Genomic DNA, 14,675 nt, shown 5'->3' with positions numbered 1-14,675 from the left:
TATAATAATAAAAAGTATTACAAACGCGCATACAGTCTGCCTTGAGTAGGCCGTTTCTTAAACACAGTGGAACCCGGACACGGTGACAAGGACAACGAGAGCGTCGCTGCTCTTGTGTCTGAAGACCCTTTGATCTGTAATTAGCATTGAACTCTGTGTAATTGAGACACGTCTCTGGGGGATACGGGTGTGAGGACGCTGACAGGATTTGACCGACGGTTCCTGTGTGCCAAAGCCAGATCCGCATGGGAAATCCTGAATGGGAGTGGCCCTCTGTAAATGGGTGTGAAACGCACACCCACACACACACACACACACACACACACACACACACGGTGTCACAGCACACACAGATACAGAGACAAGCAAACAAACCTGAACACACATGCTCCGTTACACACACATTAAGGAGAGAGGATCTAGCAGAGGTGAAAAATACTGAGTGGGAGGACGTGGGAGTGAAAGACAGTCGACGAGAGAGAGAGGGAGTGATGGAGAGAAGAAGGAGGGAGAGGGAGTGAGAGAGAGAGAGAGAGAGAGAGAGAGGGGCAGAGGGAGTGTGGGAGTGAGTGGCACACAGCCTTCGGTCTAAAAACGGAGGAGAGGTTCCAAGCCAAAACCTGAATCTGGATGTGCTAGATAAAAGGAGAAGAGGGAGGGAGGGCGAAAGCAAATGAAGGAGAGGTAGGGAGCGAGGGAGAGAGAGAGGTAGGGTTTTGCTCTGGCTCACTCCAAACAGGCACATGCTGTACTGCACACTGCAGCTGGCTTCAAACTCCTCAATATATGAATAGTGAATGAGAGCGGGGGTGGAGAGATCCGTCGAGTGAAATGGGTGGAGAGATAAAGAGAGGAAGAAAAAAAAAAAAAAAAAAGAGCGAGAGACTCCAAGAAAGAGACATGGACAGAGACATGCAGTCATACACGGATGATGAAAAACTGGGGGGGGGGAGACAGGTCCAACAGGGCAAACGCTGGAGAAAATGAGAGATTCAGATGGAGGGGGGAAATGATTTCACTCCATAAATGCAAGTCATTGCTAAAAAACGATGGTTTGGGCCTCATGCGGTCGCAGTAAAATAAATAAATAAATGAATAAATAATTCTGAAAAGCTTGGACAATTAAACCTGTACTTGTTAAACCAGAGATGCACATCCAGTCACTTTGTCCTACAGACTATTAGACAAAGGCGAGAAGAATGTTGGTGATCGATGTCCAGCCAAAGCGGCCAGGTAAGATGGGCAGCAGCAGCTGAAAAGTGTGCGAACAGAAACGGGCAAAACCGTGTCCACGTCCACTGGTGGAGGGTCCTCAATCTGTATCCATAGCTGCAGTGTTTTTACATGAAGCGCAGTCAATATTCTTAACATCCTCAATGCAACATGTCACAACGTAATCACTTGTTGTATACTTCGCCGTACTGACAGTGGATGAACGTAAAAAATTATTAATATTCATTTTAAAACACACTTAAATAGTGTTTTTTTTTAATGGTGGTCCTTGAATAGACAAATAATTCTATGCCTAGACAACTGACGCTCTACTGTGGAGCTCAGATGATCGGGTTTAAAGTCCTGTACACTGTACAGAACCCATAGCCTCATTGGTTCGACGCCCATCAGTACATCAGAGCCATTATCCGACAACCAAACTAACCGAATTCCACCCTGGCCTGAAGCACTTCCAAGAAAGTTCTGAAGTCAAATAACGGCTTACATCAACAGCAGGACAATAAATATTCCTAAGACGAAACATTTCTACTTTTAAAAGCTCTTTTACCAAACAGCTGGCTTGCGAATGGGGTGTTCTACAGTATACAGTAGTAGTATTTATTTCAAAATAAACCATTTCTTCAATTGTGCTCCCTTGTTTGGTTTGGTACCGCGACAATGCTATTAGATCAGCTCCATGCATCCATGCATTATGGTCTTTTCCAACGGATTTCTATTCAGGATTCTTAAAGTGGTTTGTCTCCTGCCTTATGTTGCCCCTGATTGAAGTGGTGACACTAAAGCTGATTGTGCTGGTCTGCTTTGGCCAGATCAATCCCATGATCACAGCAGCTCATTTTCCGCTTTATTTCCAGGGAGTAATCATGTTTAAAAGCACCATTCTTTCTCGAAATGAGCAGAGCGGTGAGTCCCCACCCTTATACATGGTGGACTGCAGAGTTGTCCACACGTACGGGCCACGTTTCTTTTGGGGTAGTGGTTGACCTGGCGGTTAAGGAAAGGGCCCCGTAATCAGAAGGTTGTCGGTTCGAATCCTGATCCGCCAAGGTGCCACTGAGCAAAGCACCGTCCCCACACACTGCTCCCCGGGCGCCGGGCGTGATGGTTAAAAGGTTAAAAGATTGATATATTGAGTACATCACTCCTTTTTTTGGTATGTGACATATTTTACTACATGGCGCTAAGAAAATTGATTTTGTGTACAATCACTGCCTGAATTCATAGATCCAATCAAGGGTGCATTATTTCTAAAATAATCTACAATACCTCTACCCCACCCTTTTGGTAAGACGTTTCCACTGTGTGATCATCAGAAAAAAAATCTTGTTTGGCTGAGCAGCATTTTTGGCCCGAAAGACAAATAATTAGGCAGCGGGATGGCTAGAAAAAGACAGGACGCACACCCGTGGACGACAATTTGGGATTCAATTGCGGTGAATATTAAACGAAATAAGCAAACGAGACATGGAAGCCAGTCACAGCGGCAAACCAAACTGAACACCGCACTACCGTGCATTATAAATAATACATTATATGATTACTCTGATTATCTTTTTTGTTCATAATAACAGGGCCCTAATGAAAGGAACAGGGAGACGGTCATAGCGGCATTTAAAATAATGAAATTTGTAAATAATTTTTTCCCCCAACCATACTTCACGTGTGTCAAACAACAATTAGGCTAATATGGGTTCAGGCACAACCGCTATATGCACACAATGGCCTTCTTTTGCATTATGGATTTCTCCTATAGATTTCTATTCATGACTCATTAGGTGTGAGTTTCATGTTTATAAGATTTTTTATGATCGCAAACTCTAAGGTTTGGTTCATCTATTGGACTTCAGAGTTATGCTGATCTGTTCTGTCCATATTTTGCCCTTAATCGTTCACACACACACACACACACACACACACATTGTGTCTCATGTCATATCTGCCATTACTGCCAGTTGGTTTAAAACCAGGAAGTACATTAATTTGTCCAAATGCTTTTAGGAACACAAAATACTGGTTTTCATTTTCAAACAAAAAAAAAAAAAAAAACACTGTTAATATTTGCTCACTTCTAAATTCGTCCTGCTTCACTTCCTGTGATTACAGAGACAGCCCCAAAAAATGTCCTGTCAAAATGCCTGTGGTATGTCAGACAGAAATTAGTGCAAACAGCAAAACCCAGAAATGCATCCGGCAGCCCTTGTGATGGAGTCCTTCTTCTCAGTACTGATGTCAGTACTGAATTCACAGGCGGAGACAGTTGTAGACCATGACAGTCCATGCCCACTTCACTTTTAACAACGCTGTACAAGTGACACATTACTGCCATTTCCAAGACCAGTGGGAGCGGAGAGGAAATTGCAGGCCGAGACCTGGTCGGGCGGAGTAATTTTAGACACAGAGAGGAACTTAAACAAACAGCGCAGAGGTGGTTGGAGAGTTCAGTTCAGATCAGGCTCATCTAGAAAGTTAAAGCCTGCGGTCAATAGAAACAAAATCAGGAACTGGGTGGGACCCTAACCCACCCTGAGTGGAATGCCAGTCCACTCAGTTTATTTTTTTTCCAGAGGCTACCAATGAGTCGGACTTATTTTGAATGAAGGAAATAGATTTTCTACTATAGAGAGTTGGTTTAATTTGTTTAGTGTGTATTTACATATATATTTTTCTTTGTTTTATGATTGCACTATGGGGGGGGGGGGTCTTTGTGAAACATTAGTACAATACAGAGTATACTGTTGTACTGACAATGAACCAATCTTGAATCTTGAGATCTCCCATGCAAATGCAAGAACCCACCCCCAATGGGAAAAACGTGTATAAATCAATTCCCAAGTATGGCTGCGATAGTACCTGTAAATGGGCTAATGTAGTCATAGAATATGCTTTAAAAAAAAAAATATATATATATATATATATATATATATACACACACACACAGAGAGTTTACAAATCAAGGACATTGTCAGTTAACATCTGCCAGATGTTTTGATGAGCTATGTATGTGATATGATAAAAAAACAATTCAATCTAAATAAAGTTATGCTTGACAGAATAAGAAACCTGCTTTCTCTTGCTCCTATTTCTATGGTCTCTCTCATGGAATTTTCCATTTGTCATGGCTCTACTGCAAGAGAGGAAAATGGCATCATGGGCCCGCAGCCTATGAGCAAAGACGAGAATGACTTTTAGAGAAAGACAAATGATGCTGAGATTAATAAAAAACTTAATGAATATTAAATGGAACAGGAGCTATACGGAGGAACTGAGGGAGCTCAATCTTCTCGGAAGGTGTGGGATGCAGGGAGAAGAGAGGGAAATTAGGGCGGACGGGAAAAGTGAGGGTGATGATCCATGTAAATCAGGACACGCACCCGGGCTGAGGGGAGGGAGCAGCAGGCCAGCGTTCAAGCAGACGGGCGCAGTCGGAGGCGAGAGGAGGAAGAAAGGAGAAAGCGGGCAAGGAGAAGTGAAAACCGGGAAAGAGACGTGTTCTCGGCGTGATTCTGACCATACTCAACATCATGGTGCTTTTCTGCCAGGACACCGTTTGCAAACGTCATCATCTTCCTCACACATTACGGTTTAGAAATGGTTCCGAGAACAACTGACAAAAAAGAAAATGTGTGTGTGTGTGTGTGTGAGAGAGAGAAGTTCCAGAGTTCCAGAAAGAAAGAGAGATCCTGTAAGCACTGTTTTCCTTTCATGGGATTAGAAGCTTCTGCAAACTCGAATTTTACACTTCCTTTGGACCATATGTAGCCCTCCTTATGTATTTATGCCACCTAACCTATGTAACATGGAGGAAAATTGTTGAATATGATAGGCCATAGTAAATTGACTGAAATCACCAAAATATTTTTTTAATTACTTATATATTAGCAGGTCAAGGAAAAAAATCATTTTTTAAATTTTCTTCTCAGGGACCAACCAAGAGAATCAATTAAATCGGAAGTGCCCTTCAAAGCTCCATCTGCAGGTTGTTCAGAGAAAGAGTTGAAACGGAACCTGTGTGGATGGACCTTCTGGGGCTTCATAGCCTGAAGGAGAAAACCTTGCACAGGTAAACAAACCATCACTGCAATACTGCTTAGCATTAAGCATTAAGCCTTTGGCCAATTTCATGCTACAAATAAAGAAAGCATACGTTTCTGACGTAGCATTAAGAAGAAGAAAGAAAGGAGAAGAAAGTAATGTTCTTTCCATAAATCATGCCTTCACATACATGACTTGCCCAGGATCTAGTTCTAGTGATCTTGCCTTCTAAAAATGATACACATCCAGAATCAAAAAAACATAAAAATCACTACAGACTCAAGACTCAAATGGGATCAAAGATGATCCAACTAATGTCCTGAAAGGCCCCTAATTACATATGAAATGTATACACTGCATCCAGAAAGTATTCACAGAGCATCCCTATTTCCACTTTTTGTGATGTTGCAGCCTTATTACAAAATTACAAAATTAATTAAAATCTTTCCTTAGAATTCTACACACAACACCCTTTAATGACAACAAAAGTACTTATCTGTAGACCTCCAAAACAGGATTGTCTCAATACACAAATGTGGAGAAGGTTACAGAACCATTTCTGTGGCCTCAATCTTGGAAGACGTTCAAACCCACCAGGACCCTTCCTAGAGCTGGCTGGCCACCTAAACTGAGTGATCTGGGGAGTGGGGCCTCAATCACGGAGGTGACCAAGAACCCAATGGTCACTCTGTAAGAGCTCCAGAGGTACTCTGTGGACAGAGGAGAACCTTATAGAAGGACAACCATCTGTGCAGCAATCCACCAATCAGGCCAGACGGAAGCCACTCCTTAGTAAAAGGCACATGGCAGCCTGCCTAGAGTTTGCCAAAAATCCACCTGAAGGACTTTCAGACAATTAGAAACAAAATTCTCTGGTCTGGTGAAATGTGAATGCCAGGTATCACGTTTGGAGGAAACCAGGCACCGCTCATCAGCAGGCCAATACCATCTCTACAGTGAAGCATGGTGGTGGCATCATCATGCTGTGGAGATGGTTTTCAACTGCAAGAATTGGGAGACCAGTCAGGACAGAGGGAATGATGACTGCAGCAAAGTATACAGACATCGTGGATGGAGACCTGCTCGAGAGCGCTCTTTCAGCAGGACAACGACCCTAAACACACAGCCAAGGCATCAAAGGAGTGGCTTCAGGACAACTCTGTGAATGTCCTTGAGGGGCCCAGGCAGAGCTCGATTTGAGAGTGGAATCTGATTGGAATCTCTGGAGATATTTTAAAATGTCCTGTGCACAGACGCTTCCCATCCAAACCTGATGGATCGTGAGAGGTGCTGCAAAGATGAATGAGCCAAACTGGCCAATGATAGGAGCGCCAAGCTTGTGGCTGTAATTGCTGCCAAAGGTGCATCGACAAAATATTAAATCAAAGGCTTGAAATACTTATGTACATGTGATTCTTTTTTTTTATATATATATAAAACTGCCAAATCCTCAAACTTTTTTAATGTTGTCAGTATGGGGTGTTGTGTGTAGAATTCTGAGGGAAAAAATACATTTTAGCCATTTTGGAAAAAGGCTATAACATAACATGAGCTGTGAATATTTTCCGGATGCACTGGACATATGCAATGGTATACATCAATACCAACGTACATCGGTGCATCCCCCTACGAGTAAACAAAATCAAAATCTACAGATCTGTGACCTTCTGGTAGCAAGAAGAGAACCAAGTCTGTACAGCATGTACTCAGTAATACTCAGGGTACTCAAAACTCCATTTCTTCCAACGTGAAACAAACAAGTCCTTCTTATAGTTCGATAAAGAGTTTTATCTGCTGCAGCCTTCGTGATGTGGTAGGGTGGTAGTAGCCTAGTGGCTAACCAAAAGACCCAGGTTCAAATCCCACTTACTACCGTTGTGTCCCTGAGCAAGACACTTAACCCTGAGTGTCTCCAGGGGGGGACTGTCCCTGTAACTACTGATTGTAAGTCGGTCTGGATAGGGGCGTCTGGTAAATGCTGTAAATGATGTAGATGCTCGGCCTACCGATTACCGACTCTGCCGGCCTCTCTCTCCGAACTCGGAAATCCACATCGTCTTCGCTGCGTCCACTGATAACGCGCTTTAACGCCGAGCGAACTAATGGACACCGGAAACGGGAAGCGTTTCTCACAAAGTGCCTAAGTGGTTCCGCACGTTCTTCCGCGATTGCCCACGCCTTTTAAGCCGCATTAGACAAACCGCCGCACGTACACACACGCGGCACGACTGAGGAGGACACGAGCCGCTCCCGCGGCCGCGTCCCATTAAAAGCCACTCCGTCTGAGACCTGACACGCTGGCCAGGCCTTCAGCAAGCAAGCAGTCTCCACCCACAACGCTGTGCCGCGAGTTCCACGCCGTGGGCCTTACATCAGGACGACAGGAAACGACTGGCGACCCACACCGGCCTCGGCAGTCCCGGTTACAATCCGGCACAGTCCTCCGCACAGCCACAACACCGATGTGACGGGGCGCGGGGGCCTGCTCAGAAGCAGCCTCAACTGGCGATCTAGCCGGCCGCGAGCCGGGGGTGGGATGTGGTTTCCAGTCCAACCGCGACCGTGAAATCAGCCGGCACGTGCAGCACATGGGGGGCACAGTGTGGGGGGGATCTCCTTCCAAAAGGTCCCTGGTGGTCTACTGGTTAGGATTCGGCGCGGCCCGGGTTCGATTCCCGGTCAGTGAAGGTTTGGGGCAGTGGTGGCCTAGCGGTGGGGCAGTGGTGGCCTAGCGGTGGGGCAGTGGTGGCCTAGCGGTTAAGGAAGCGGCCCCGTAATCAGCAGGTTGCCGGTTTGAATCCCGATCCGCCAGGGTGCAACTGAGAAAAACACCGTCCCCACACGCTGCTCCCCGGGCGCCTGTCATGGCTGCCCACTGCTCACCAAGGGTGATGGTTAAAAGCAGAGGACACATTTCACTGTGAGCAACCGTGTGCTGTGCTGCTGTGTATCACAATGACAATCACATCACTATTTTTTCCTACTCCTGGGCTAAAATACGGAAGGAAGTGGACGAAGGGTGCACACAGGTAACAGATCACAGGCTTCCACGCTTTCTCGTTATATCCGTGCACCGCTGGGGTGGAGCTCTTCGGTGAAGTTTACGAGGTCTTTCCTCAAGGCTGGTGAAGACCTTCCATCTCCGCCAGCCGCAAAACGGCAAATCTCAGAGGAGAAAGAAAATAAAATCGCTGTGACATTGCATAAGAAAAGTGTTAATGTTCCAAGCTGGACCACAAGCCAATAATGAACCACGCATAGATGGAAGTGGTTCAGAAAACCAGTTGTTCGTGCCGTCCTACAGTACAGGTCCTGCAAGACAAGGCGACATGTCATGCATTTAAAGCACAATGCACGGACCTTTGGAGACTCGACTCGACCTGTCATTGGTCATGACGGGTGTCGCGCAGGCGACCCAGGTTCGATTCCATCAGTCTACAGGTTAAAAAAAAAAAAAAAAAAACCCTGCCCGCAGCCGGGGACGAGCGTGTCGTTTAAGGGCGAGACCCCCCCCGTCCTCCTCCTACCTGTGTTGCGGCGGCGTCCTCCCGAGACCCACTGCTGCGGCTCCGTACGCTCTCCCATCCTCCGCCCGTCCGCCCCGATCGCGCCGCAGATCCGCCCGACGTTCCGCTACAGGCGAAGATGAAGAAGATGAAGAAGAGCAAGTCCCTACGCGGACAGCGTCGGGCGGCGGGTCCGAACGGCTGGTGCCATGTCCGACGCCACCACGTCGACGGGGTCTTTTTTTTTTTTTTTCACGCCACCTCCAGTTCGCCAGAATAACTCGCCACCGCAGCCGCGGCGAATCGCTGTCCGGCTGGACACGCCGGAAAAATACAAACGTGCGAGAAGCGTGAGATTCGGCGCGTCAGCGTGGACAGCAGCAGCAGCAGGTCCCCGAACCCCCGCCCCCCTTATTCACAGCATGGTGGGGGGGGAGAGAGAGAGAGAGAGAGAGAGAGAGAGAGAGAGAGAAAAAAGGGGAGAAGAAGAAGAAGAAGAAGAAGCGTCGTCGCGATTCACGTCCCCGTCTCCGTCGCCGCCGGCTGCGCGCTTCGCGCAGCGCACGTCACCGTCCGGCCTGCGCCGCCCGCCTGGAACTACTGGCGCGCCGCCGGGAGCCGCACGACCGGCTCTGTGAGCGCGGTGGGGAGTCTCCGAAAAAGGCGAATGGGCGTGGCGCTGCGTCATTTCCTGCGCTTCAATTAGCGCACGGCGACGCCCGGCCTGGGACGACTCGTGAAAAGTGACATTCATGGGCCACACGCAGGGTGTCGCGGTGACGGATAAGGTGGGTCAGGACACACGTTGTTCCGCAATGGCGGTGCGTCCTGGAAATACAGCATCTGTACTGTACAGCATCAGCAAAAGGAAGTCATTGATTCGGTTTGTTTAGATTTGATGCAGATTTCAATCTCAGACGTTCTGAATGTCACATGGTCCAAATCATATCATATTAGAATAATATAGGGAACAACATGCAATACGTGCATATTATTTGCAAAATAAACATGATCCCCGCGTCTAGTCACTGTATTAAGCCTATACATATAGATTTTATTTTCTCAGATCATGATGATTCACCATGAAGCGCTTGGACGTTTGCATTATTCAGCATCGCTTCATCTGGACTACAAATCAGTACACCACAGTACATTGCAGTACACCAAAACAGCCGCTAGGTGGCGGGGTGTCAGACTCAGCCACGATTCGTGTTCTCCCTGGCTGACTGATGACAGCTTGTCGTAACAGTTGCACATTTACGTTCATTTTTTTATTTACAGATGGTCCACACACACACACATACATACACACATATATACACACACACATATATACACATGCTTTCGCAGACCTACCCCCCCCCCCCCCCCCCCCCCCCCCCCCCCCCCCCCCCCCCCCGGCACGCACTGGCCTCTGTAAAATTGAGCAACGAGCCCCCTCCATTTACAGGAGAAATGGTACATTCCAGCCTCTCCCCCTCGTCCTCCCCGCTCTCTTTTTCCTGTGTCCTCCATCACTCTACTCTCCCTCATTCTCTCTCTCTCTCTCTCTCTTTCTCCTTGAGAACAGGACCTGGCCTTCCCCTGAACAGAACCGGGCAATTTCATCCTCTTCCGCGCCTCCATCCATCCGTTTCGGCGGGGGCAGACAAGACCAAGGTATGACGCCTTGATTGCTGTTCCTATTCGGTTGTTAATTCTCAGCTGGATGAAGCCGGGACTGTGGTCTTGACGTAGGCCTCTCCAGTCCAGAGCTGCGAGCCCACAGATCTTCATCGAGACCCCCGGTCCCTGTTGTTGTCCGCGTTTTTTTTTTTTTTTTTGCTGTAATCTTTGCTAAATGGTGCGTGCTCCGGTTTCCATTGCATTGTCCCCCTGCCTCTGCCCTCCATTAGGAGGCCATATGACTCATGCAATTTCAGGCTGAGAAAGAGAAGGGTGCAGAGAACTTGTACGGACTGCTGATACTCCTGTATGACGAATGAAGGCTCTGAAGCGACTTACGGGTCGTACTCGCGTGGACACACGCAACGGTGTTTCTGAACTAAACACTCAGTCACAGTAATGTTTAAACGACGCTGTAAAATAAAGTGAAGATTGAAATGAATGGGCGAAGATTTTCAAATTTCATTCAAGGTCAAAGTGAAGTATCTTTCTAACCGGTTCTGAGGTGCCGCTCAGCAGAGCACCGTCCCCACACGCTGCTCCCCACTGCTCACCAAGGGTGACGGTTAATAGCAGAGGACACATTTTGTTGTGTCACCGTGTGCTGTGCTGTGTATCACAATGACAATCACTTCACTTTCACTTTTAGTCCCCGGTGTGGATTAATGTGACTTCAAAACGTGACCTCAGTGTCATATTCACCTTTTATCTCTTTCTCTCCCAAATTTGAAACAGAAGGCAGCATTTCCTGACCAGAAGCAACTTCATTTACCAAAAGCGTCATGGAGGCCAAAGGCAAGACCGTGGCCTCGAAAGCCACTTCCAAGGCTGAGAAGAAGGAGCCCAAGTCTGACCCCCCCCCAGCCGCCATTGCTGCCGAGCCCCCTCAGCCCAGTGCCCCAGAACCGGAGAAGGCGGCAGAGGAAGCGGGGCAGCAGGGGGCAGGAGAAGGGGCTGAGCCGGCCGGCGCCAGCAGCGACACCCTGGAGAACTTGAAGCCCTTCCTCGTCGGCGGAGTTGTCATCGCAGTCGGGGCCATTCTGGTGGCGGCGGTATTGCTGGCCAGGAAGAAGTAACAGGGCCCAACTCCCCTCCGTGCCTGATTGATGATGCGGTCAACAGACTATTGTAGGGTTGGTGTTTATATTTGGGGAGTTTGGGGGAGCTACTGCACTTCTTAATTTCACATTTGGCTTGTAGTGACATTGGTCATCAGGACCCCAACAAAGGAACCGTTTGGACATTCTGTTGTATTTTCCTTCCATTAGCAACTCCAACACATCAAGCGTTCACAGTCTGTAAAAAAACATGCATGTAGATGAATGCATAACACAGCCACCTAAACGCGCACTAGAGATGTACATTTACACAGGTCTAAATTAAAGCGTTGACTACGTGCTCATGTCCGACGAATACTTGTTGAATAACATTTCTCCTGTTCACACATGGGAAGAGCTTAAACTAGTTGACAGGGCCAAATTTAGCTGTCAACAGCCAAACTAGGTTTTATATTTCCCCTATATGAATTTCAATGCCACAAAATACTTATTTGTTCTTTTTTGTGTGCCTTTTACTTTTGACCAAGTTGCAATTGCCTGTTATGTAAAGAAAAATAGTAATCTAAAAAACATTTCCATTGGTGGCCCATAGCGGGTGTTTGTCTCATCATGCTCCTGAATATGACCCATGCTGTTCTGAGATTCTGCGCCTGGATGACATGCATAGAGGTTGAATCAGATTTTTTTGTTGAATCACTGTAACTCAATATCTAGCTTGGGCCATCAGACTCTGCAAGCCCAACGTTTTTATCATCATGTTTTATCCTAGACGTTGGAATGTTTGATGATATCAGGCGTTTCTGCAATCGGCAGAAACGGCATCTGTGGACATACTGTGTTAGACAGGATTGCTTTAAATCGCACTGTAATGTAGAAAATGTGTTAACGTGTGTGTGTTTATGCAGTGCGCAAAATACTACTACGGAAAGACTACTATCTCATTATCGGTAATGGTTTTCAGCACCCATGTAAAGGAAATATACCCTTCATGATACACAGTAGAATCACCCAAATTCTCAAAGTTGTCAGAGAACTTTTCAGGGAAGCAAAAGCATTATATATATTTTATATTATATAAGTGCTATATAACATTGCATAAAATTATTTTGATAATATTTATCTATAATGAATTGGTGGTATAATGTGGAAGTTGTGTCATACTGAGAAATGATTTTTCATACACGATAGGTTTCTTTACTGCCCTTGAATATTTAATGCCCAACGTTTGCTACACCTCATACATTCATTGTTCACTGCGCCTGAAAAAGCGTTAGTGTTTGGGTACCAGTTTGCTGTCCAAAATTGCAAATAATTCACAAGAATCGTCAAACTAATGGTGGATCTATTGGACAGTAGCATCCATGCAGCATTTACAGATCTTGTGCATTTAAACACGACAATTATCTTTTTTTTTTTTTTTTTTGCATCTACATTTTGGAAACCACTCAGATTTTTACACTGGGCTGTAAATATACAACTTATTTGCATGATTTGCATTTTTATTTTGTGGTTCAAAACAGACTAATTTGTTGGCAGTGATGAAGAACCAAGTTCACCCCCAAGTAACGCCTGTCAGAGTCACGAATATTAAAGAGACGCACACTAAACAGCCTATTATTAGGCACCCTGCGCAATATGTGAACAATATTTATATTGTCAAGAGCGTATAAATGCAATAATACCGGGATCTCATGGTTTAATGATTATTTCTGCAAGTAATTAATGGGGCTGATTAGTTAATTCGTGCAAGGCTGCTGTTGATTCCAGTGGTTATTAACTCGTTATTACGTTTATTGATTATGAGTGCTCCTTTTGAAAATGTTCCGTTTTCAGCCACAGTATCTCATCTTTCTCTCCCAAATAAACTCTTCTTGCTTCAAATTAGGCTCCTTTCTTGACCTTTACATAAATGAAAATAAAGTCAGTACAGATGCCTTTGTGAACCAGTGCCTGTTGTGTTTATAAATGTATAGTTTCTGTTGTATAGTTTTAAAGGTAAGTCTATGTCTACAACTATTGACATAACACAGCAATGCGTTATTTGAGCTGAGCTGTTTTGACCTGAGAACAAAAGTTGCTTTTGCTCGTGGAATTAATGGAATATTCGTTCTGAAAATAATTAAAGCGTTAATATTTACGGACACGTACACCACGTGACACGACGTCGGCCAGGCCGTACCAAAATACAGTCGTGCAGGGGTTGGAGGTTCAAACAGACAGCTTACATTTGTTTGGAAATAAAGAGAAATCTATCTACGTTTTTTTTAAAACGGTTCTTATTTACTCCTAGTGACTTGAGTAAGACATGCATTTTACGGCAACACGCTGAACTGCCCACTACGTTCGGGGGGAAATGTGGGCCCCCGCCCCACCCGGAGGATGAAAAAACGCCGGAAGCGCCGGACTGCGCATGCGTGGAATCGCCAGCGTGCTTCGCTGTGTAGCGTTGGTAGCGGTAAAGCGTATTTTAAATCATTTGGATATTTTTTATTGAATTTCACGTGAGTATAAAACCAACTCCGAACTCGCGTAAACAGTTGGCCCGCCAGGTCTGGCTGCAGCCCTCACACCAACGTCATTAACCGCAGCATGTGTGCGCCTTTCAGCTCCCCGTGGACGGCGGCCGCGACACAATGATCATCCCGGTGCGGTGCTTTACATGCGGCAAGATCGTCGGCAACAAGTGGGAGGCCTATCTGGGCTTACTTCAGGCGGAGTACACCGAAGGGTGAGCTGGCCGAATGCGGAGGTTTGTGCGGCGATTCCGAAAGTGAATTTACAAAAATGAAAATCCCGTTCGCAGCGACGCCCTGGATGCTCTCGGGCTGAAGCGGTATTGCTGTCGGAGGATGCTGCTGTCCCACGTGGATCTCATCGAGAAACTTCTGAACTACGCGCCTCTGGAGAAGTGATTATTTACTTTAAATAAATAAAGTACGTCATGACGTAGCACGCACGCGGTCACGTGGATGGACTGGGATTTATTTTTTTTATATATCTAATCCTTTCTGGTTTCGATGCCCCACCCCTTAGATGGAACATTGGTGTGATTTTGTTATTTAAGTTTCTTATTAAAGGTCTTTTCTTTCGGAATGATATTGTGCATATGAATGTTTTCCCCTGGATCTGCCCGTGGGGGCGTTTTCCTGAAGGATGTATCACGCTCCAGTCTGATTGGATT

At 46.1% G+C, this 14,675-nt stretch overlaps 3 protein-coding genes across 5 annotated transcripts in view; 2 read left to right on the top strand and 1 right to left on the bottom strand.

Moving 5' to 3' along the window:
• The window catches only part of dagla (diacylglycerol lipase, alpha), a 32,546-nt gene extending 23,107 nt beyond the window's left edge, over window positions 1–9,439 (bottom strand). For all 3 annotated transcript variants that reach the window (XM_028956482.1, XM_028956483.1, XM_028956484.1), the window contains exon 1: window positions 8,793–9,439. The gene's annotated coding sequence lies outside the window, so the exon portion shown is untranslated. The remainder of the gene's footprint in view (window positions 1–8,792) is intronic.
• Window positions 9,440–10,255: 816 nt separating this feature from the next.
• LOC114766188 (cell cycle exit and neuronal differentiation protein 1-like) lies at window positions 10,256–13,375 on the top strand. The gene is made up of 2 exons (XM_028956837.1): window positions 10,256–10,430; window positions 11,172–13,375. Exon 2 carries the CDS (start codon window positions 11,219–11,221, stop codon window positions 11,510–11,512), a length of 294 nt encoding a protein of 97 aa, XP_028812670.1. The 5' UTR covers window positions 10,256–10,430; window positions 11,172–11,218; the 3' UTR covers window positions 11,513–13,375.
• A 511-nt stretch (window positions 13,376–13,886) lies between these two features.
• Window positions 13,887–14,587, top strand: polr2l (RNA polymerase II, I and III subunit L). The gene is made up of 3 exons (XM_028956425.1): window positions 13,887–13,995; window positions 14,101–14,222; window positions 14,298–14,587. Exons 2-3 carry the CDS (start codon window positions 14,128–14,130, stop codon window positions 14,404–14,406), a joined length of 204 nt encoding a protein of 67 aa, XP_028812258.1. The 5' UTR covers window positions 13,887–13,995; window positions 14,101–14,127; the 3' UTR covers window positions 14,407–14,587.
• Window positions 14,588–14,675: the final 88 nt, after the last annotated feature.

The sequence above is a fragment of the Denticeps clupeoides genome, chromosome 16 (genome assembly GCF_900700375.1).
Source record: "Denticeps clupeoides chromosome 16, fDenClu1.1, whole genome shotgun sequence".
Taxonomy (NCBI): domain Eukaryota; kingdom Metazoa; phylum Chordata; class Actinopteri; order Clupeiformes; family Denticipitidae; genus Denticeps; species Denticeps clupeoides.
The sequence above is the reverse complement of the archived record's forward strand: the minus strand, read 5'-3'. Positions and strand labels throughout refer to the sequence as shown.

What these genes read in the sequence shown, in the direction of transcription:
- LOC114766188 (XM_028956837.1), top strand. Translation starts at nt 11,219, where the DNA reads ATGGAGGCCAAAGGCAAGACCGTGGCCTCGAAAGCCACTTCCAAGGCT.
- polr2l (XM_028956425.1), top strand. Translation starts at nt 14,128, where the DNA reads ATGATCATCCCGGTGCGGTGCTTTACATGCGGCAAGATCGTCGGCAAC. An exon ending in CAGGCGGAGTACACCGAAGG is followed by an intron (nt 14,223 to 14,297) that starts GTGAGCTGGCCG and finishes TCCCGTTCGCAG; the next exon opens with CGACGCCCTGGATGCTCTCG.